The 20,489-nt window shown below is 38.8% G+C and overlaps 2 protein-coding genes across 3 annotated transcripts in view; one reads left to right on the top strand and one right to left on the bottom strand.

The window, feature by feature from the left end:
* Nucleotides 1-7: 7 nt before the first annotated feature.
* Nucleotides 8-1,733, bottom strand: sfr1 (SWI5-dependent homologous recombination repair protein 1). The gene is made up of 3 exons (XM_071480403.1): nt 1,406-1,733; nt 513-869; nt 8-400 (listed from the first exon to the last, which is right to left on the bottom strand). Exons 1-3 carry the CDS (start codon nt 1,499-1,501, stop codon nt 212-214), a joined length of 642 nt encoding a protein of 213 aa, XP_071336504.1. The 5' UTR covers nt 1,502-1,733; the 3' UTR covers nt 8-211.
* Nucleotides 1,734-6,040: 4,307 nt separating this feature from the next.
* Nucleotides 6,041-20,489, top strand: part of col17a1b (collagen, type XVII, alpha 1b) — a 27,550-nt gene continuing 13,101 nt past the window's right edge. Inside the window, exons 1-16 of one of the 2 annotated variants that reach the window (XM_071480393.1) lie at nt 6,041-6,480; nt 7,762-7,826; nt 10,223-10,273; nt 10,424-10,531; nt 12,592-12,885; nt 13,025-13,081; nt 13,206-13,241; nt 13,374-13,424; nt 14,540-14,686; nt 15,163-15,741; nt 16,505-16,588; nt 16,711-16,773; nt 16,883-17,035; nt 18,001-18,093; nt 18,182-18,226; nt 18,318-18,461. In XM_071480393.1, the coding sequence (XP_071336494.1) occupies nt 7,772-7,826; nt 10,223-10,273; nt 10,424-10,531; nt 12,592-12,885; nt 13,025-13,081; nt 13,206-13,241; nt 13,374-13,424; nt 14,540-14,686; nt 15,163-15,741; nt 16,505-16,588; nt 16,711-16,773; nt 16,883-17,035; nt 18,001-18,093; nt 18,182-18,226; nt 18,318-18,461 (1,960 nt within the window). In that variant the 5' untranslated portion in view covers nt 6,041-6,480; nt 7,762-7,771. The remainder of the gene's footprint in view (nt 6,481-7,761; nt 7,827-10,222; nt 10,274-10,423; nt 10,532-12,591; nt 12,886-13,024; nt 13,082-13,205; nt 13,242-13,373; nt 13,425-14,539; nt 14,687-15,162; nt 15,742-16,504; nt 16,589-16,710; nt 16,774-16,882; nt 17,036-18,000; nt 18,094-18,181; nt 18,227-18,317; nt 18,462-20,489) is intronic. The other variant, XM_071480394.1, reaches the window with a different exon arrangement.

Genomic DNA, 20,489 nt, shown 5'->3' with positions numbered 1-20,489 from the left:
CAAAGCCTTCTCTTCAACACTTAACAGGGTTTTATTTACACTTCTCTTAACAAGTAAACTGAACATGAAATTTACAACTCAAGCTGTGAATAAAAATTGTAGCAGCAACATATAAAAAATTAAATGACTCTGGATATTTGAAATGTGATTGTTCCTCAGTAGTATTTTTGTATACTGATGATGCAAATATTGTGTGTTTCAGAACATATTATTAGGTAGTGAAGTCCTCCTCTGTTCGGTCAAAGTGCAGGATGCCGTCATCCAGACCAAAGAGGTCAATAAGCTCAGACAGACTGGCCCTTCGTTCCTCTACCAGGACATCTGACTGGAGCTCACACAGCGCAGCCTGAGCACAACTCCGCCACTTGTCAATCAAGGTCTGGAGCTGTGTTAAATCATTCTAGGGAGAGAGAGACAGACATATAAAATGACTACTTTCAGTCTATTAAACAAAATAAATGCCATTATTTTTATGTTAGAAGCAACCCAGACAATTTAAATGTAGCTGATACCTTGCTTCGGTACATTTTAACCATCTTGAGTCTGCGCAGAGTCTCAATTTTGTCCTTAACCTCCTTCCTGAGTTGGTCCTGTTGTTGTGTTAAGTCTTTTGGAGAAAGATGTGTTGGTTTGGGAATGGGTTCAGAAAACCTTTCACTCCCTGACCACACATCATTTCTGTTTACATCAACATTGTGAGTGATAAGTGGAGGACTAATAACGTTCTCCCGGGAATCTGCTGAAACTTGTTGGCCACCCTCCTCCAAGTCATCGACACAAAGTCGTTTGGCCACGGAGAGGGGTGAGGTGAAGGACCGCCTTGATCTCTTCAGCCTCTCCTTCAGTGAGGAACTCAGCTTTTGATGAGGCTGTGGAGATGACAATGATGAAATACAGGACACACAGTGTACAAACAGATGATGATAATGAATGTAAGAGTATACACAAACTCAGCCGTGATACGTACATGGTGTCCAGATGTTTTATGGGATGTTATATACGGCTATAGTCACAGTTTCTACACAGAATGTAACTCAATACTTCGTTTATGGCCATACCAGTCAAAGAATGACTGCAAGCAAACATTAAGGTCTACAATTATTTATTAAGTAATTCATTTAATTTATTGACATTTGTGCCAAATTACTTTAGTGCTGTAAATATCAATAACTTTTAGTAAAATAATTGATAATTAATGTTACCTGGACCCATAGATTACTGAAAAGGTCTATGTTGCACAGGCCCAGAGACCGACGTTCAGGGAACCGGTACATGAAATGTAAGACTTTAATGCCTTCAGGGGGATCTGTGGTTTAAAGAGCCTTTTTAGACCTGCAGAGACCCTGACATGAACTTCCAGGTACCTATCAGGCTTAACACGGGTACATATAAGTACTTCACTTACCTTTTCCTCTTTGTATTCACAGGGACTTGACTCCACTGAATGACAAGGTGAAGAATACACCGATTTTACTTTCGTTGCTTTGGGGGTGATCTCCATCGTTGAAGTTACGAAGTTCACTTATTGTCGAGTATTAGCCACAGCGGTCACATAACTTCTCAGCAAACACCTTCGAAATACCAAAACTACCACGAATGAAAAACGCATTTACCAGTGAACCAGCTTTTTTCCCCCCACAAAACACTGTCAAAAATATAAAACTGTGAATGAAATGCGAGATTTTTCAGTTTTTCCGTATTTTTTTACCTCCAAAAGCAACGATTGGACAGAAGTAAATGACGCGTCACCCGAAAGGGATGCTGGGAACAGTAGTTGTTTCAGCTGGATCGGTTACAGCACATAACAACAACTTAAAACTAAATATTTTCATGTAATTCCTCGTATCTAAAACGTAATCACTCAATCATGATCTTTTATTTAGTGTTTTAGTGGAGTTAAGCATACAAAATTAATTTAGTGATGGAACTATTTCTTCTGAACATATTTCAAAGGTTCAAGAACCACAGGTACAAATAATTTGCTTATAACAATGCAACTTAGTAAAATGATTAGGCTATATATCTTATTAGATCAAAATAAGAATTACATAAATCATTTTTAGAGAACAGAGCAGTCTCAGAGGGGATTGTTCTAGTCAGAGGTGAACAAAGTACACAGCTCCATTACCTGAGTCAAAGTGGATACTTCTGGTCAAATATTACAATACAAATGAAAATTGTTCAGCCAGATTTTTACGAGAGTTAAAGTACTGGAGTACTTGTTGTTAAAAATACTTAAGTAATCAAAAGTACATTTTTTATGTCAACACATTGTTCCACAGTGTACTCACAGAACACAGTGACTCAGAAACAACCTACTGAATGAACTGACTGACTGTAGAACCTGTAGAATATGATACAAAGCCCGTCGAGATGGCCATAAAAACACAATTAAATCAACAAAAGGAGCCATCGTCGTTTTGATAGTGATGGAGTTCGTTTGGGGTAAACAACAAACGTTTAAAACAAAAGGAGTCTTTCTTTATTTCTTCATTTTCAAACATCACTCTCAAGATAAGGCCATCTCTTTTTCTGCCTCATCTTTATCCAACGTAGCCATCATTAGGACACTGCCAAGTCCAATCTGAGCTGTTCAAACATGACTGACAGTGTAGGAATTGGCTGTGATGTTTCTCCCATGAGCAACACAGCATACGGTCTGTCGCATTTTTCAAAACAAAAGAGAATTCATTCCACTGACTAAAAGCTCTGCTTCACAGTAAGAAGTACTTCATAGAAATGTAGTCGAGACAAAAGTACAATATTTGTCTTTTAAGTGTAGTGGTTTCCAAAAAATAATGCTCAGGTAAAGTACAGATACTAGAAAAATATACTTAAGTACAGTACTCAAGTAAATGTACTTTGTTACTGTCCACCACTGGTTCCACTGGGATTAAGAGGAGAAACACTGATCCAGCTGTGCTGTTTCACAAAATTTAGCACTCAAAGGAAGTAAACAAGTAGAAGTGACTTTTTTGTGGGCTTGTGAACATGTCCAGTGTTGAAGGAGTGTTACTTGGTTACCCTCGTTACTAGGGTCGAGTCATATTGTGATTCAGCTAGAGTTGATTCACCTCTATTAAAGGACTCTTACTGAGCAATGCGTTCATTGTTAGGTTAAGATTGTTTTGAGACTTGTGCCAATATTCTACTTTTTTTTTTTTTTTTTAACTATGTCTTTTTGTGGCTGCGAGGAAAAAGGTGTGAATTAAAACGTGATCCTGCCTAGGCTTGAACACCAATACTTGGCAGTCTGATATTACACACCCCAGGGTATAGGGGAATTTTTTTTTTTTTTTACATTTTATATGGATGAATTTTGCAGGGCTGAGGGTTGAGATGAGTTGAGCTGAGATGAGGAGGCTGTTTTTGTGTTTTTTTGAACTTATAAATAGTTGACATGAAAGGCTGTGCTTGTTCCTCAGCATCGTACGTGGTTTGGGTTTATTGAATCTAGAGACTATGTGAGTCTGCGAATGAGGGTATCAGATTTCCTCAGATGCAGGTGTGGATGGTGGGCACTCATACAGCCTCAGGTCATGAGTGCGCAGGCTATTAATTCCTCTCAAGATGCACATACACTATGGCTCAGTGGTAACACACTATTGTAGCCTTTAATGTAATATGGTTATCTCATGTAGTTGATGAACATGTTGTGAGGAAGAGGCACTGGGTGTGTTAAATTCAGTATTATAAACAACAGAATCTTGGAGATGTGGCTGACTGCAGTGGTGTCACTCAATTTTGTGAGTGAGAGTGTTTTGTGTTAGTAGGTTATTTTGTTTTCCAGTTGATACTACATCTTATCTATATCTCTATTTTGGAGCGTTCCCTTTTATGTGGTAACAGTGTCTCGTTTTCATGCGCTTCCTTATCTTCCAGGTTTACATAACATGGTTTCTAAATGACAGCAAAATAAAGGTCCTGCCGTAGTTAATATTGTTTCTCAGTGCTGGTTGTAGTCGGCCTTTTTCACAGCGTGACATATCAAAATGTGAAACATAAAGTGCTTTGGAAATGGCAGTTTGACCTGTAGCCCGCTGATTATTGTGCTGGTTGGATGACTGTTACTGTTCTTGCGCATCATTTCTCAATATCCCCCTGGATGAGAGACGTGTTTTCTTTCAGGGTCAAAGAGTAAAGTAATTATGAAATACTGCGTGTTGACCACTTAAATCAAAACTTACATTCCTTTCAGAAATAACACATTTAATGGGGTAATGAGAAAACCAGAAACCTAAAGATGAGTTTGCAGTTGTTAAAACAAAGAAAAGCAGCAAACCCTCATAGTTTAGAAGCTGTAATAGAGAAATGTTTGATGTTTTTTCTTGTTAAAGTAATTCATTGTCAGAATGGACTAAGTTCAAATAATTAAACTGGTAAACTGTAAGCCAGACAATGAAAAGAAAAATCATATCACTATGCAAATCTTTATGGAGCTTTGAAGTTTGTACTTGACTCTTTTAATATAGAGTCAGTACACTGCCTTTTAAAATTTGCCTTTATCACTTTCCATCACTGAAAAGCCAAATACCCAGGTATATAAATACACAGATACCAGTGAGGTATGAGGCTGCCCCCACCCTTTGTCTGGCAAACTGCCCTCCTGGAATTTATTTTATTTTTTCTGAGAAGAGATTTACGAGGTTTAGCAGCTTAACTTACAACAAAGCGTGACATCCATGAAAAGGTGAACCTCAGCTTTAACACTGTAAAAACATCAAACATGACCGTTCAAAGTCCAGCTACTCTGTGGGGTTTTCCTCTAATTTGTCTTTCATAGTTAACAAAAAACAAATGTTGCCTGATTGGACAGAAATATGCATGCAGGAGATTTCAGGAGACACTATGATGAAGCTATGTAAGTGAAGGGATTCCTATATAGCCCACAGGTATGTGGCAAAACAATATAGCCTCTATTCCATCAGTTGTGTGGTCCACCTGATTCTTCACAACACTTGACTGTCAAGAGTCGCTTTCACAGTGACTCATTAATGTGTAAATCTCACATTATCTTGACAAACCTCAAATGATTAAGTCCTTTGCTATTTAAGTACCCCCTGTTTGAGCTTGCTGTATACACCTAATTTGGTCACTCTTGAGTCTGCTGCTCCCTTGTTCCAGAGAAGTACTGACCCTTTATCTGGAAAGCTGTTCTACTCAACACAAACAGGAGTGTGTTTTATCCAAAGACGCTGCACAAGTCGGTTAACTCCTTTTTGTTTTTTTCACCCTGCAGGCATGTGGTGTTTTAAACCAGCCCCTTTCCGTTAGGTTTGGCATTATTCAATCTTGCACATAGATGTGAGTTCAGCAGCTCCTCCTCTGTTTCGCTATCCTTGGGGCCATTTGTTTTCCATCATTTGAGCAGATTGGAGTCATGCTCACTGTGAGTCATGCAGGGTGGGTGGATGTCTACACAGGGTGTGGTGGGTGAGGGATCCTACTGGCGCTTGCGGCTGCCAGTGGAGAAATAAAGCATCTAATTTGTCTCAAATTGCATAAATGCAAATGAATGGATGGGGAACTTTTATTATGATCATACAGTTAAAAACAGCTCTTATATTCTCTCATATGGGAGCACGTTTGTGATGGAAACAGTCTGATTCTGCATCTTGTAAAGTTAATCATAATCATAATTCCTATCTCAGTAGTATACAGGAAAAACAGAGAGGGATCCTTCAACAGCTGCACAAACATGCTGAACAGCCTTTTGTGCAAAGATCACAGTCAGTTAAAGTTACTTTGTCAAGTGTATGAGACTTGCAGGCTGCTGGATATGCAGCAAAATACTGTTTGCTTATGTAATAACACTGAGGCTGAAACCATATAGGCTAAATGTTCCGTTTCTACTTTCTACCAATGTGTGCACCAGATGTGCCCCAGCTGCAACAGGACGGATTTACTGCACACAACAGATCAGCAGATCCTGAAATAGTTCCACTCCTACAATCCTAAAAGAAGAAGAAGAAAAAAAAGAACAAAAAGAAACTATCCCACCTCCCAAAACACTCCTTTACCACCCCCTTCCAAAAGTTTGCCAGTTTGGAAAAGTGGTGATTAAAGCAGCAGCAGCAGCAGCAGCAGCAGGAGGTGGTGGTGGTGAAGGAGGAGCTCATCACTTTACTTTTACACAGTCGACTATCTGTCTCTGACAAGATAATTGATTCCCTCAGGCGCTGTTTTTTTTTTTTTTTTCTTCTTCTTCTTCTTTTTCAAATTCAGCTTTCCGTGCCGTCTACTACACCTGCTTGCCAAGCTCCAGCGCTAATGGGTGTGGCTGGGACCAGTGCCCAAATCTCTGTTTTGACTTGCCTGGGAAAGTTGAGCGAAAAGGCACAAAAGGACGGAGGGCTTTAAGAAGAACATCCCACCACTGCGCGTCCTCTTAAACGCGTGATTCCTCCCGTGGACGTGATCGGTCGGTGGGTCTTCAGAGGAATCGGGGATTTGCTTGATTGTTTTCCGAGCTGGCTAAAGGTACGGATTGTAGTGCTTTGGAATAGCCTGGAAACTTTATTTATGTATTGGCTTATTTATTTAGCTTGAAAGTTGTTTATGCTGGATGTTGCTGGTGTTTCTTCCCACTTGGCTGGTGCATCTCAGCACTAACAACTGCGCTCTGGGAGTTTGGTGATGGGCTGTCAAGCTCTATTTGTTGGCTTAATAGGATGGATGTGTGCAAAGTCCACCAAACTCTAGACAATACCTATAACACATTACAAGTGGGCAACTTCTGAGCTTGTCTGTAAAACTCAGTAGGGGGGGGTTTTGGGATCATTTTTCTTCTGGTGTTATCTATAGTCTGTTACAGCGATCTCAGGATAGTTTTACAGGTATTTTTGCTGTGCTATTTACATCCCTCTAAATATATTCAAGGACCTGGCCTAGCTTTAGCTACTTTATGTGACATTGCTGTCAAGATAAGTCACAGACTCTAGCAGTGGGCTTTGTGTGTTCAAGCAGTGGATTTACTGGGAAATATGAAGAAACTGGAACACTTTAATGATTGTTGCATTTTATAGACTGGAAATTGTGATTTCAGCATCCAAGGTTATAAGTGAAGTGAAAAAATGTCATCTTTGAGAGTGTTTATGTTTTCTTATATCAGCTTTTTTTTAGTTTTTTAGTTTAAAAAGTGCATTAAAATGTGCTGTACATGAAGCACGTGCAGTTAAATATCTTTGGCTGGCAGGGTGTGGTGAGTGGATGGTCTTTCAGAGCTGTGCAGTGATCCACTGGCGTCTTTTGTTCCTTTGTTAGTTTGGTCCTCAAAGACCCAAAGTAAATACAAAGCCTATTGAAATCCATAGATGATGCTTTATAGTTATTAAGGCCTTTCTTGTGCTATTGACTGTTCACATGAGATTTAAATGCCTCTGGAAAGTTTTTAAATACTGTACAGAGGTCTGAATGTGATCAGGCCTGCTGCAGAAGCTTCTTTATCGAGATGATTAAAAGCAGGTTGTTCTACTGAAGTATTAGATTGTGGTTTTTAAAGTCATGAGACTGATTTGATTACATTTTCCTGTCTCCAGGGGCATAAAACTTCAAACTGATGCTGTAAACATCAGATAAAAGCGGTTTGGTCTTTAACCCGAATCAGTCTTGACATCACTTCTGACATTTTTGCCCTTTTCCCATCAAATGTTTGTTGAAATGCGATTTTAACCACGAGCCAGCGCATAAGCTGACTTTTAACAACAGTTGGCGCAGTATACATGCACGACCATGGTCAACGTTTTATCATCATCTCACCAGATAAGATGGGATGGACGAGTTAACAGGACAGATGGACTTCTCGGGAGGCTTGTCAGGAGAAAGGGGTGAGATTTCTGAATTTATTTATGAGGTTTTCAAACTAGCAATAACCAAAGCCACTATAAGAGCAAGAGTTAAAGGGCCAGTTCACCCAATTCACAAAACAACACTTTTAACTGTAGATGTCCACAGATACTTGGAGATGACTTTCATTTATGGTGCTCAAAGCGTTTTGTCTCTCCCAAAAACAATGTCCGATCCCACAGACCTCATTGTGGCAGGAGATATAGAAATATGATTTCTCATTGGAAAGCTTAATGGCAGACTGGTGTAGAGGAAATCTGTGTTTAAAGAGCTCAAACACTTTTAGATTCCATAGCATCCTTTTCTGTGGTGACGCTTCTGTCTGTCTTTCTTGGGGGCTTTCTATCACTAACATCACGGCATGCCTTCACTGCTCTCAGGTCCCATTTCTCAGGGAGTAAGTCATCCTCCGGGTTTTCCTCCAGTAGTCATAACTGAATATAAACAGACAGCTAACAACTTTTGACACGCAGGGAGAAGGATGGAGAGGTCAAGGAACGCCTGATTATATGCTTGATGCTAACCGAGAGAAACATATAATCAGCCATCCTGTCCTCTTGTTTTATACTAAAAGAAAGTTAGTTTGCTTTATTTATGTAGCACTTTTCCAACCAGAGGGTACAAAGTGCTTTACAGACAAGAGACAATAAAGAGAGAAAAAACGAGAGACAGACAAGATGACGTGGTTTGGGCACAATAAACAAAGTTTTAAGGTGCTTTTTATGCACTGATTTGGCTTTTCCTTCCTTCTTCCAAAGTCACAGAGCATCGGCAGCCAAAGCATGATCAGTGTTAGTGTTTAGCCTTGGCCCTGCAACACGCAGAAGTCCCTAAAAGGAAGGAGGAGGTGGAAGACAGGAGCGTTGAGGCAGAATGAAATTGAAATGGAATTTACATTATCTATAACTGAATCCAGGAAACCTTAACAGCTTGCTGCTGGAGCACAAGACTCCTCTTAGTGGAGGGAGAGCGTCAAATAAATCTTAATTATCTGTCCAGTTCATGATTAATGACTGGATTTACACAACCTTTCATCTCATTAATTTCCCCCTGAATGGTACTATTTCAGACAGCGTTCAACCAATTATGTGCATCATGAGACGAGAGGCTTGCTGTTTTTCTCTGTTAAAGTTGTCAACAACACAAATGTCAAGGGTTAATTCCAAAAAAAGTGAAAAACTGAGTTGCGCTTTAAGGTTTCTTATTGACCTTAGCAACAGTAATGCTACAGAAAAAATCTTACCACAAAGATCCACTTACTGGAAGTCTTCCAGAGCATTCATGGAGATGGTTTAGGCGTTGTTCCACATTTAAGTTTCATGATACCAACAAAACCATCTCCATGACAACCGAGAAAACTCTGTCCGCAGATGAAGGCCTCCAGATCTGGCTGAAAGCTCTGGGAAATTGCAGGAAGTGTGTCTTGTGCTAAGAAGAATCAAAACTGCGACACCGCCAGAAAAGACTGACATGTCAGACATACTTGTTGTTTTGATAATGTAGTTTATTTTGTTTTGCACATTCCGAGTTTTTAATGTGATTTGTTAATGTGATTTTTTTTATTATTGTATATTGTTTATACATTTTCCAAATAAACTTGAACTATTTTTTACAGACTAAACAAACACACGTTTAGCACTCAGAAGTTTAACACAAAATCATTTACTAATGCTTCATTTATCATTTATAAGCCACTAATAAGAACAACTTTTAGACTATAAAAATTGTAGCTGTGAAATATCATTAATCGTCAAGTGATCATTTATTATATTTATTAAAAGCTTGTTAACATGGGCCATTAATAAGGGAAGTAACATGTAATTTAAGTCTTCTAATTTAGCATTTATAAGCAGTGTAAACATTTATAAAATGCTTTATAACTCACTATAATGTAGCTGTACGCAGGTAGAAGGACATTTTGAAGTTTTTTTGAAGTGTTTGTTAATGTGTAGCATTTGTCAACAACTTTAACGCCTCCTATGAAAACATGTTTTTTTATTTTACAACTATTTTACTATATTGTCATTCATCACAAATGTTTATAAGCTGTTAACAGGTAATTTGAGGGTTTCCCTGATGAACTAAAGAGCTACAAAGACAAAGCAACCAACCTGTTGGAGGAGGATTTACAACCCGACAATGGTTGTTCTCATTAATGGCTTATAACTGATATATAAAGCATTATTAACACTGTCTATCAATCACAGTCACATTAATTCAGCTCTGGAAGTGTAAAAATCATCACCATGCTAGTCACTCAACAGTTCAGTCAGGACCTGCCAACTGGGATTAACATACAGAAGTTTGAATGACATGCAGGACTCAAACTCAAATTGCACGGTGTATGCAGAGTGATAATTTCCTGTCTTTTCATCAGTTGTGAAAGAAACTGTAACCACGACAACCAGACTGGCTTCTCTACCACCAAGTAAGTGTCTCTTATCTCCAGTCCTGCTCACTTTAATTATTGACAGTAAACTAAAATCATAATACAATAATTATAGCCGAGCGTCTCTGAAGGAAGCACCCGATGAGTAACAGCTTCTCCTTGTTTTGCTGTGTGTCTTCTCGTTGCTAGAGGGAACCAGCGGATCAAATCACAGGAATATGTCCAGCGGTGCTGGAGGGCTGGGCCTGGAGAAGAATGTCTTAACCCAGAACAGCAGTGGAACTTATTTCTCTTCATGTGAGAGCAAATTTCCGCTCATGAGCCAAAATTAGGAAGTTGTGCCTTTGTCTTTGGATGAGATTTAGAATACATACATAAGATACATTTTTAACCCCCAGTGGAAAGAAAGAAACTAAAAGTACTTTTGATGTCTGGGTTTGTGTCCCCTAGCTTACAGTTTTTCAGACCTGCCAGGTAAAAGTCCCTAATTGAAAAAGTTGCTGAAGTAAAAGTACATGTTATGAACCAAATACTCTTGAAGAATCAAAAGTAAAAGCACTACAATGCAGAAAAATGGACAATGTGAGTGTTACACAATAATATACTATACACTTTTATTACTCATGAAAGTGGAAGCTGATTGAGGTGGAGATAATTTACTTTGCAGAGGTGGAACTTCCTTAACAATATATACAATTTTCTTCAGCTTAATTAGGTGGTCATTTAAGTAATTTTTCATGCAAAAAATTTCATGATCCCAGCTCTTTAAATATGACAGTTTTTGGTTTTCCCTGAAATGAAATGGCAGTAAACTGAAAAATGTTGAGGTTTGGACTGTCAGTCATTCAGACAAAACAAAACATCTGAAGATGTCTCTTTGAGCTCTTATAGGCATTTCTCACTATGTACTTGTAATGGAGCATTTTTACAGTTTGGTAGTAGTACTAGTACTAGATGTGTGACTTAAATTCATCTGAATTTTCCTGGGAAGCACTAGGTCATTTGTCACTGATTATAAACGATACACAGCATTGGATTGGTACACGCCCAGTTAATGAATTCCAGTGAACTGCTAGCGTAGCCTGCTGCAGATGAAAGTCCTGTAGGCACTGCACAGCCAGTCAGCTGAACATGCAAACATGAAACTTTCAGCAGCTAAGCATGCAGTCCATCATACTGTTTATGGAGAGTAGAGTTTCCAATAATAAACCAACAAGAATACCTCCGCAAATCCATGACTGTTTAAAAACCTGACACAACTAATTAAACGTACATAACTCTCAGAACAGGGTTTATACCCTTTCTGCAATCTGTACTTAAGTTGCAGATCTTCCCGGGAAATTTATAGAATTAGCTTTACCACAAATTTGAACTACTTGTTGGTTAGTTAATGTATAATATTCTCATCATATGTTAGGTATGAAAAATCTCGGTAAAATAACTACAGCTGTTAGATAAATGTAGTACAGTAAAAAGTGCAATATTTCCCTCTGAAATGTAGTATAAAGTCGCATTAAATGGCAGTGGTGAAAAGTAAGTATATTTACCTGAGTACTGTCCTTAAGTAAAGTTTTAAGGTTCTTGTACTTTACTTAAGTATTTCCATTTTCTGCTACTTTATACTTATAAAAGTAAGACTGTAAGGTAAGACTAGACTTCATAAAACATGTATATATGAGCTTATAAAATGCAATATAAATACAAAGAGTATAACTTCAGATGTCTACAAGTTGTGGACAGTTGTTATCCATTCACATGCTTTCATGTAAGTAACTGTTCAAGGTTCAAATTGGCAAATATTTCACAAAAACTAAGATTAGACAAAAGTCCAAAAAGTAAAAATGACCCGATTCATCTTGAGACCCTTTGGCGGGGCTGGACTCCTAGGTTGGGAACCACTCGACAAAACAAAAAGAAATTGTATATAAAAAAGCAGCTACTACAGTCATATGCTGCTTCCACATCAATGCATCAGTTTTAACAATCCTATAATGTCAGATATGATAATCTGTCCCAGGGGTCAAGTACTCTTACTTTTGATTCTTAAAGTACAGTTTATACCGAAGTACCATTTTTAATGCAGGACTTTTATTTGCAACAGAGTATTTTTAGTGTGGTATTGGTACTATTACCTAAATGCCGCCTCACAGTACTTCCACCACCACTGATCACAAAATACTCATGTGAAGTACAAGTAACCCAGCTTTGTACTTGAGTAAAAGTACTTCGCTACATTCTACTCTTGCATCCAGGGGACTTTCATGTGAGTCAGGCATATTACTGTTTGTGTGTTCATGCTGAAGAGATGACACAGTTACTGGCAATCCTAAATTAACTTTGATGTATCATCCCTCCAGCCTCTGTAGGTGTGAACACCAGCAGCTACAGCTCTTCCTCAGGAGTTTACCTAGGAGGAGACTCTTCAGGGGGAGGCGATGGAGGGGGGAGCTTCATGGACATTGAGGGGTTCGGAAGTGGAGGAGGAGGAAGAGGAGGAGGCGGAGGCAGTTATTTCGTAAGCTCGGTGTCAAAGGTCAGGTCCAGCTCGTCGAGTGGTGCCAGGAGAGCGCAGACTGCTGGCTCATCAGGAGGCCTGTCGCCAGCTTTCCGGGAGAGGAAGAACATATCAAGCCGCTCAGGGGGTTATGACGGTGAGATCCTGTTAATAACACAGGCGCAGCACAGTTGGCATCAGGGGCACTGAAACAGAGGCTTAATAAAGAGAAGGAAACTGTTGGGCACCAGGGTGCTGTTTTTATTTCTGCTGAACTATTGTGTTTTTTCTTCTAGGAAGTTCTAGTGGTAATTCCTCCCCAGAATTTACACGCAAAGATTATGGAAACTACTGTAAGTGAGAGTGACAGCTGTATAGATTTATATACTTCATGGCTGCACAGTATTTTTCCAGCTTTATCCTCAAGATATGTCTGTGTGTTTTCAAGTTGTTTTTTTTTTCTTTTTTTCTTTTCAGGCTCCAGCACCACAAGAGGGAGAAGCGAAAGCAGAGGTATTCAATATAAGTTTCTGCCACTCCCTCTCCTCATTATTTCTGCACCATCTGACTCTCTTGAATTGTCTTGGCTTATATTTGATTAACTCAGGATTCCTTTGTCCATTGTGTGGTGTGATTTTTTTCCAGAGAGCGAGATCAGAGCCAGATTACAAAGTGCCTCTCCAACCGCCTGCAGATGTAAGACCACTTGGATCCATTCGCTGTCGGTTATGCAATTCCTCAGAAAGCAACAAAGCATCTTTATTTGAGATTGTTCATTCAGAGAACCGCTTGGTGGATAGTGACAGATTTTTACTGCAGGGTCACTTTAGAGCACTGTGCAAGTATTCAGTATATCATGCCTAGGACATTCCTTCTCTCCCACTTCCCACATGTACGTTTACAGCCATGAAATTTCAATTAGTAACACATGTGCAGCTCCCCAGACAGAAGGTATACATCAGGCAAAGAAAAGGCTGAGATTTGAACGGGGTTTGTTTGCATTGTGGTTTGCTCACGTGGGGAAAAAGTGAAGGGGCAGAACTGTGGCGGCAACAATGGCACACATGAGTCACTGTTTACAGCACCTTAAGTTTGGAGCTTAACAATGGAGAGTCAGACTTTTACAGACGCTGATTGCTCCCCCTGCTGATTAAAGTGTATAACTGCTGTTATTTAATCCACATTTTTTAATGGTTAGTCATTCTGTGCCACCTTAACCCCACCTCAGCGTGGTCTCAGATTACAGTGTTGCAGTTTTCTGTTCTCTTTCAGCAGTGGTGGAAAAACTTCTTAGTTCTCATTACTGAAGTAAAACCCAACAGTGTAAAAACCAAAAGTGAAATGTAATGACGCACTTTTACTCAAGTACTGTTGTTAAATTGTTATTTAATGTTTTATGCTGATTTTAATATAAATATCAGTTGTACTCAGACAGAAAGCCACCTAGAACAAGAGCGATGTATGCTATATGGACTGTAAATAATCAAAATGAAGATAATTTTCTTTAACAATCTGTTCAAAATTTATAAGGAAGGAACATTTTGTTGGTATTTGCTGCTCACATTCCCCATTTTTGTTAAAATCAATTTCATACAGTTTGTCATTCACCCTTAAAACGTGTCAAATCTGTCGAATAAATGAGTAGCAATAGCATGAAATTAGAAATTAGAAGTACCTAGTTTTAAAGTTTTACTGAAGTACAGCACTTGAGTAAGTGTATTCAGATTCTTTTAGATTAAACTCATATACTAAAATGAATTTCTCAGACATACGGCAGTATCACATTTGTTTGTGCCTCTGTGGTTCTGCAGGGACGGAGCTGGACGACGTGAAGAAGCTGCTGAAGGGACGTTCCAGCAGCGTCAGCCCCACTCGCTCCTCCAACACCTCCATCACCCTGCCTGTCCCTAAAAAGGCCAGCGTGGCAACCAAGACCGTCTCTGTGGCCACACAGTCGGGTATATACCCTCACCAGAGTCACATGCACAGACACTCTGTCTCCCGTCCTCCCAAAGATTTATGGCTCAACATGGTCTCAGTTTGTACTTCTCATGGCAGATAAATCTTTTGTGATGTTTTGTAGACGTTTAACAACACTTCTTATTGATCTGGATCACAAATATTTTGTCAATTAAAATCATACATACAGTTATGTCTTTGCTCAGTTTGGACAACATGAGGAAAATACTGATGTGTTATGAAGTATAAAATAATATAAAATTACATCAATAAACATAAATATATTTAATAGAGGATACAATTTTAATTTTGGTTAATGTTTAATAAATTGAGCAAGGAGATCTGTCGCGTTTGATTCCTTGAAACACTTTGAAAACTGTGTGAAATGATGTTGGGTGCCCTCTTGTGTTTTTGACAGATGACAGATTTTTTTTTTTATGTCTTGATTTTTGTCTGTGTCTTTTTTTCCCTGCAGTTTCAACTTCATTTGGCCCTGGTGTGAAATCAACTGGATTCAACACCATTGATGCATCAGGCCTGTATGATACAAGTCTGGCATCTGGGCAGATTGATACTGGCGTAAAATCAGGCCAGTATGATGTCACTCTGATATCAACCCAATATGACACTGGTGTGAAATCAGGCCAATATGAAACCAGTCTGAAATCAGGACAGTTTGATACTGGTGTAAAATCTGGCCAGTATGATGTCACTCTGAAGTCAGGACAGTTTGATACTGGTGTAAAATCTGGCCAGTATGATGTCACTCTGAAATCAGGACAGTACGATACCAGTGTGAGATCAGGCCAGTATGACACCATGAGATCAGGCCAGTATGACACCATGAGATCAGGCCAGTATGACACCATGAGATCAGGCCAGTACGACACACTGGACGCTACACTTCCATCTTTCTCTTGGTCCACCTCCACGCTGCCCTCCGCCGCCACCACGGTGGTCACTGGCAACACCAGCAGCTACACGTACCAGGTCAGCAACAACATGTCAGGAGGAACCGTGCCAATCACCCCTGCCACACCCTCGTCCTTGTCAGGTGAGACCAGTGGCCCTTGGATGTTAGAATATATAAAGCACCTGTGTCTGTGTATCTCTTCTATGAAAACAACAGATTATGACCACCACACCTAAATGTAGACTCTTCAGTTCTGACTGTGTTTTTTTTTTCAAAAATAACAAAAGTGATAGTTTTCTTACACTGAGGGTTATCATAAAGCTCATAATGTCAGTCCTAAAGATCCATATTCGTAAGTCTTAGATACAATTTCCAATGGGGTTGAAATTAACCAAAAAATCAATCAATAAATAGAAAAAAATATAAATCATCATTGCTTGTTTTTACAGCTCTGTATAATTTATATCTCCTTGCTAGACAAAATGGTGCAGGTCCAGCTTCTAAAATATGAGGACTGTATGGTTTTCCCTGTTTCATCACTGTAAACTGAATATCTTTGGAAGTTGGACTTTTTTTCCCAGACAAAAAATAATAATTAGAAGTCACAATTTTTACTATCTTGCAACATTTATAGACTTAATGAAGAATTTGTAAATAACTTATATTCACTTACAGTGTTTTAATCCTGTGCCATTTCACAATTTAATGTAGTGCACCTTATTTGTGTTGCATTAACTTTTTATAGTTTGATTTATTTTATTTTTTGTCTTTTTGTCATGTCCAGTGTGAGAACGAAACCATGTTTTTTGTTTAGCTTTTTTTCTTGTTTTGTGAATAATTTATATGTGCATTATTTTAGATTCATGTTATTTAATAAAATCAAATTGTGCATCTCTGTTTACAGTTTATGGCTTTCAGAATAATCTGGCACCCACCTCTGGCAGTGTGCTCACCACCAGTGGAGCCAACGTAAATGCTAACCTGGGAGGTACGGCAGCAAGTTTTCTGACAGTTTCCACAATATTTTGACACTATCAAATATTTTGTACTCAGTAAATATACAAAAGAAAAGCTGCCTTACATGAGTCTTTATCTGTGTGCATGTTACAGGTTATGGGGTTCAGAAGAACGTGTCAAATAGTGTTGGTGTCATCAGCACTGGAGTCTCTACAAGTAAGTCCACAGTTGAAATACGCTCTTATCTGAAAAGAAGTTATCACTGACAAAATCATTATCAGATTCTAAAGATTATAATAATTCCTGTCTTTCTTGTTATTGTCAGCCACTAGATCCCAAACTGATGAAGCATATAAGAAAGACTATAAGTTCTTGATCTCTGACAAGGAGAACGTTCCAGCCAGGACAGAGACGCTCATTTTGGCTAAAGACAGCGGGAAGCAGTTCACCAGCAGCAGCGGTGTTCATTTAGGAGGAGGTGAGTCAGATATTCATGTCTCCCTTCTGGAGAAACAATGAATTTTCTTTCACTTTAACAGGGTTTCTTAACTTTTTCTGGACCCAATTGTGGTTCCCAAAATTCCCATGAACCAAGGCTGGATTGCTAATTGGTCAAAGATGGCAGCTGGCTGAGGGTTCCAGACCCCTAGGGGCTCCAAACGTGTCATATCATTTGGATCTTCATAATCTGATTGGTTGCAAATGTGTTGGAAATTTGCACCACTGAGTTAGAATACCAACAACATATGGTCCTGTAACCTCTGTCTTGTGGCCCTGGTCTTGTAGAAAGACTGTCAACATCTGCCTTTAAGACTTTTAGTTTATATTGAGCTCATTGTTATAAAGTGTTTTATCAAATTGCTTCTACATTTGCTTTATTTCAACATATAAACACACAGAAACCCCTTTGCAAGGTAATTTTATCCATCACAGGAGTACTGCAAAGCTGCAAACAACAATTATTTTCACTATCAATACATCTGACGATTTTTTTTTTTTGGAATAACTGATTGATTGTTTAGTCAATAAAATGCCAGAAAATTATGGAAAAATTCCCATCATTATTCCTTGAAGCTCAATTTTACATATTTATATATATGTTTTTTTTTGTTGTTGTCAGACCAATAGTTAAAAACCCAAAGATGCTTAGTATATTATCATAAAAAACTGAGTTACTAGCAAATATCCACATCTGAGAAGCTGATGCTTAAAAAAGGACTTAAATGATTAATTAGTTATCAAAGTTGTTGAGAGCTAATTTTCCTGCAATTGTCAATTCGGTCAATTTGCTTAATCACATATTTACTTTTATTTTTATTTCTATTCTCTCCTTGTTGTTGTGGGTTAAAGCACTTTTTGTGTTGTACTTTACCATAGGTATTGTCTCTTATATTTTAATAGTGTTTGTTTGTCTCACTTATGAAGGCATTTCTAATTATACAGGTTCGCTATCAGGAGATTCAATAAAGAAAGAGAAGCTAATTTCAAGCTACAGTGAGACAGCCCCACTGAAGACAGAGTCAGGCAACTCTTACTGTGAGTGGTCACAAAAACATCTCTAAGAACAAGGAGATTACCTTGATTATGAAGATAAATTGGTGATGTTTATTTATTCCTTCATCAGATGGATCATCTGGAGTTGTAATGAAAGACAAAGCCACCTATGCAGGTATTTTTGATTGCCGATATGTTGATTTGTATATGATGATGAATATTTTAGTGTTTGAAAGTGAGGAGTTTGTTCTTTACTCTGTCTTCAGAGATTCACAGGGACAGCGGCATCTTCGGAGGTGGAGGATTTTGCTGCTGCTCTGATTCTTGTTGCTCCTGGTGGAAATGGCTGCTGGGTCTTCTCCTCCTCTCCCTTCTCCTGCTGGGACTCCTGTTTGGCCTCATCGCACTGGGTGAGTTTCACTTACATAACACAAGAGATTTACAAGGGAAAAATAAAAATGTCCCCAAAGATAAAACCTTAGGAGTCATGAGATTCTCTCTGGAGCTGCTCTGCAATGAAGCGCCTGGGAGAGACTGTTTTTGAACCAATAAAATGTGTGTTTCAGCTTTTACAGGCTAGTGAGCATTATTTCACAGTGCTGCTAAGAGCTGTAAATGTACTCCTCTCCCTGGAAATTTGATCTCTGGGTACTGTCCCACTGCCATAAAGTCGGTCTGGCATTCATTGTCAGTGGAGCAGCTCCAGAAATTGTTGCTTGATGACATCAGAGACTTCACTTTGTTTTCTTGCTACAGGAGAGTTGTTGATATGAGATTATCCTGATAGAATGTGACAGAAAAAGAAGATGGGATAACATTTGCAGCCTCTGATTGAATGTAAATGTATGCACATCAAAACCTGTTGAGAAGTTACTGACTGATTAGCACATATGGTAAAGTCATCTGATCCAGTTACAGTACATACAGTAGCTATATTTACTGTCTTCAGGTTTAGCTTTGTATTATTGTCAAACAGTACACAGCGTTCATCTGTCAGTGTAAATAATGCTAAAAACAAAATCAACTAAAGCAGGTACAAACAAAAGTTAAAAGGTTAGAGATTATGGCTTTAAAATGACCAAGGGGTACCATTGAATTGAAGTGTTTTGTAGTGAGTTCCATGTTGCAGAAGCCAGAGCAGCTCTTCCAAGCTCAGTATGAACTTGTGGGGCATAAAGTGTAAACCTGTCATTAGGCAGAACAATTGACAGCATCAAGGGGGCTTTTGAGTTGGAGCTGAAACAAGCCTGTACAAGGTGTCACCATAATCTAAAACCGATAAAAAACAAATTAAAAAAAATTCCCTTACCAAGGGGTTTTCTGCGAAGATGAATATTACAACCAGTTGCAACAGAAACAATCTCGCTTGCAGAGTAAACAGATCAGGTCCTAGGAATAAGCCTTGTGGGACACAGTGCTGTCTGTCCATGACATAACTTTGAAAACAATTATCGGCACCTCCATCAAAACCAATTTAGTTAAGTTTCTGTTTAAGATGCATCATCAACTGTATCAAATGCTCTTGAATGGTCTTTCTTATTATCCGAAGTTGAAATTGTTTTCAGAATTTTAATGGCTTTGAATATAAATTGGGAGTTAAAAGCAAATAATTAGCTTTAGCTTTCCTTATTGCGGCTGTGCATTTGTTTCTAAGGCACCTGAAAGTAAGCCAGTGACTGGGCTTGCCCGTACACCTGGCAAGAGCCCAGGCTTCAGTTCTCTCTTTCAGCAAGGTTGAGCTTTCATCTGAGAACCAGGGACTTCACCTATTCTGCACCCTATGTTTTTTAAAGGGGGGATGTTCATCGCTGACATTGATTTATGAAAGTGGTCAAGAGCTAAGTCAACATCAGGGATTTAGCAGTATCATTAATGTCACTTTCCTAAAGATCAGACAGGAAGACAGGAAAATTCGAAACATGTTTCAACTGTGACGGTGAAGGTAAAAAAAGCTCTTGTGTAAACAGCCACGCTGCCTCCCCTTGAGTTTCTATGCATTTTAAAAAGGTCATAATCATCCAGCTGGTCCAGTTTTTCATGCTGAAGAATGCTCCTAATTTTTAAGTGAAGGACACCTAAGCCTCTCCAATTCCTTAAAGCCTAAACAAGACTAAGAATAGGTAGACTATGTAGTCTCAGACACTGGGGTATTTTTAGGTGGTGGGGATAACAGAGTGGGGTTGACCTGCAGCCTAGTGGCATTTGTAGTGCAGGGGGAGTTCACAAGACCCAAACTATGTTTAAACATAGTAGATAGCCATGTGGAGAATGCCTTACAGGAAAGGAAGTCAAGTTATTACAAAAATAACTTAAACAGTTAATCAGTTGTCAAAACAGCTCCGGAGTATTTATCTGTCAGTTCTGTCAGTTAATTCATTATCTCTTTCTGCTCAACAACAACAATAATAATAATAATAATAATAATAACAGTCCACACA

The sequence above is a fragment of the Trachinotus anak genome, unplaced genomic scaffold (assembly GCF_046630095.1).
Source record: "Trachinotus anak isolate AG129_WGS33_773 ecotype Australia unplaced genomic scaffold, CSIRO_AGI_Tana_v1 ptg000007l, whole genome shotgun sequence".
Lineage (NCBI taxonomy): Eukaryota > Metazoa > Chordata > Actinopteri > Carangiformes > Carangidae > Trachinotus > Trachinotus anak.
Note: the sequence above shows the minus strand (reverse complement) of the source record. Positions and strands in the feature narration are given on the sequence as shown.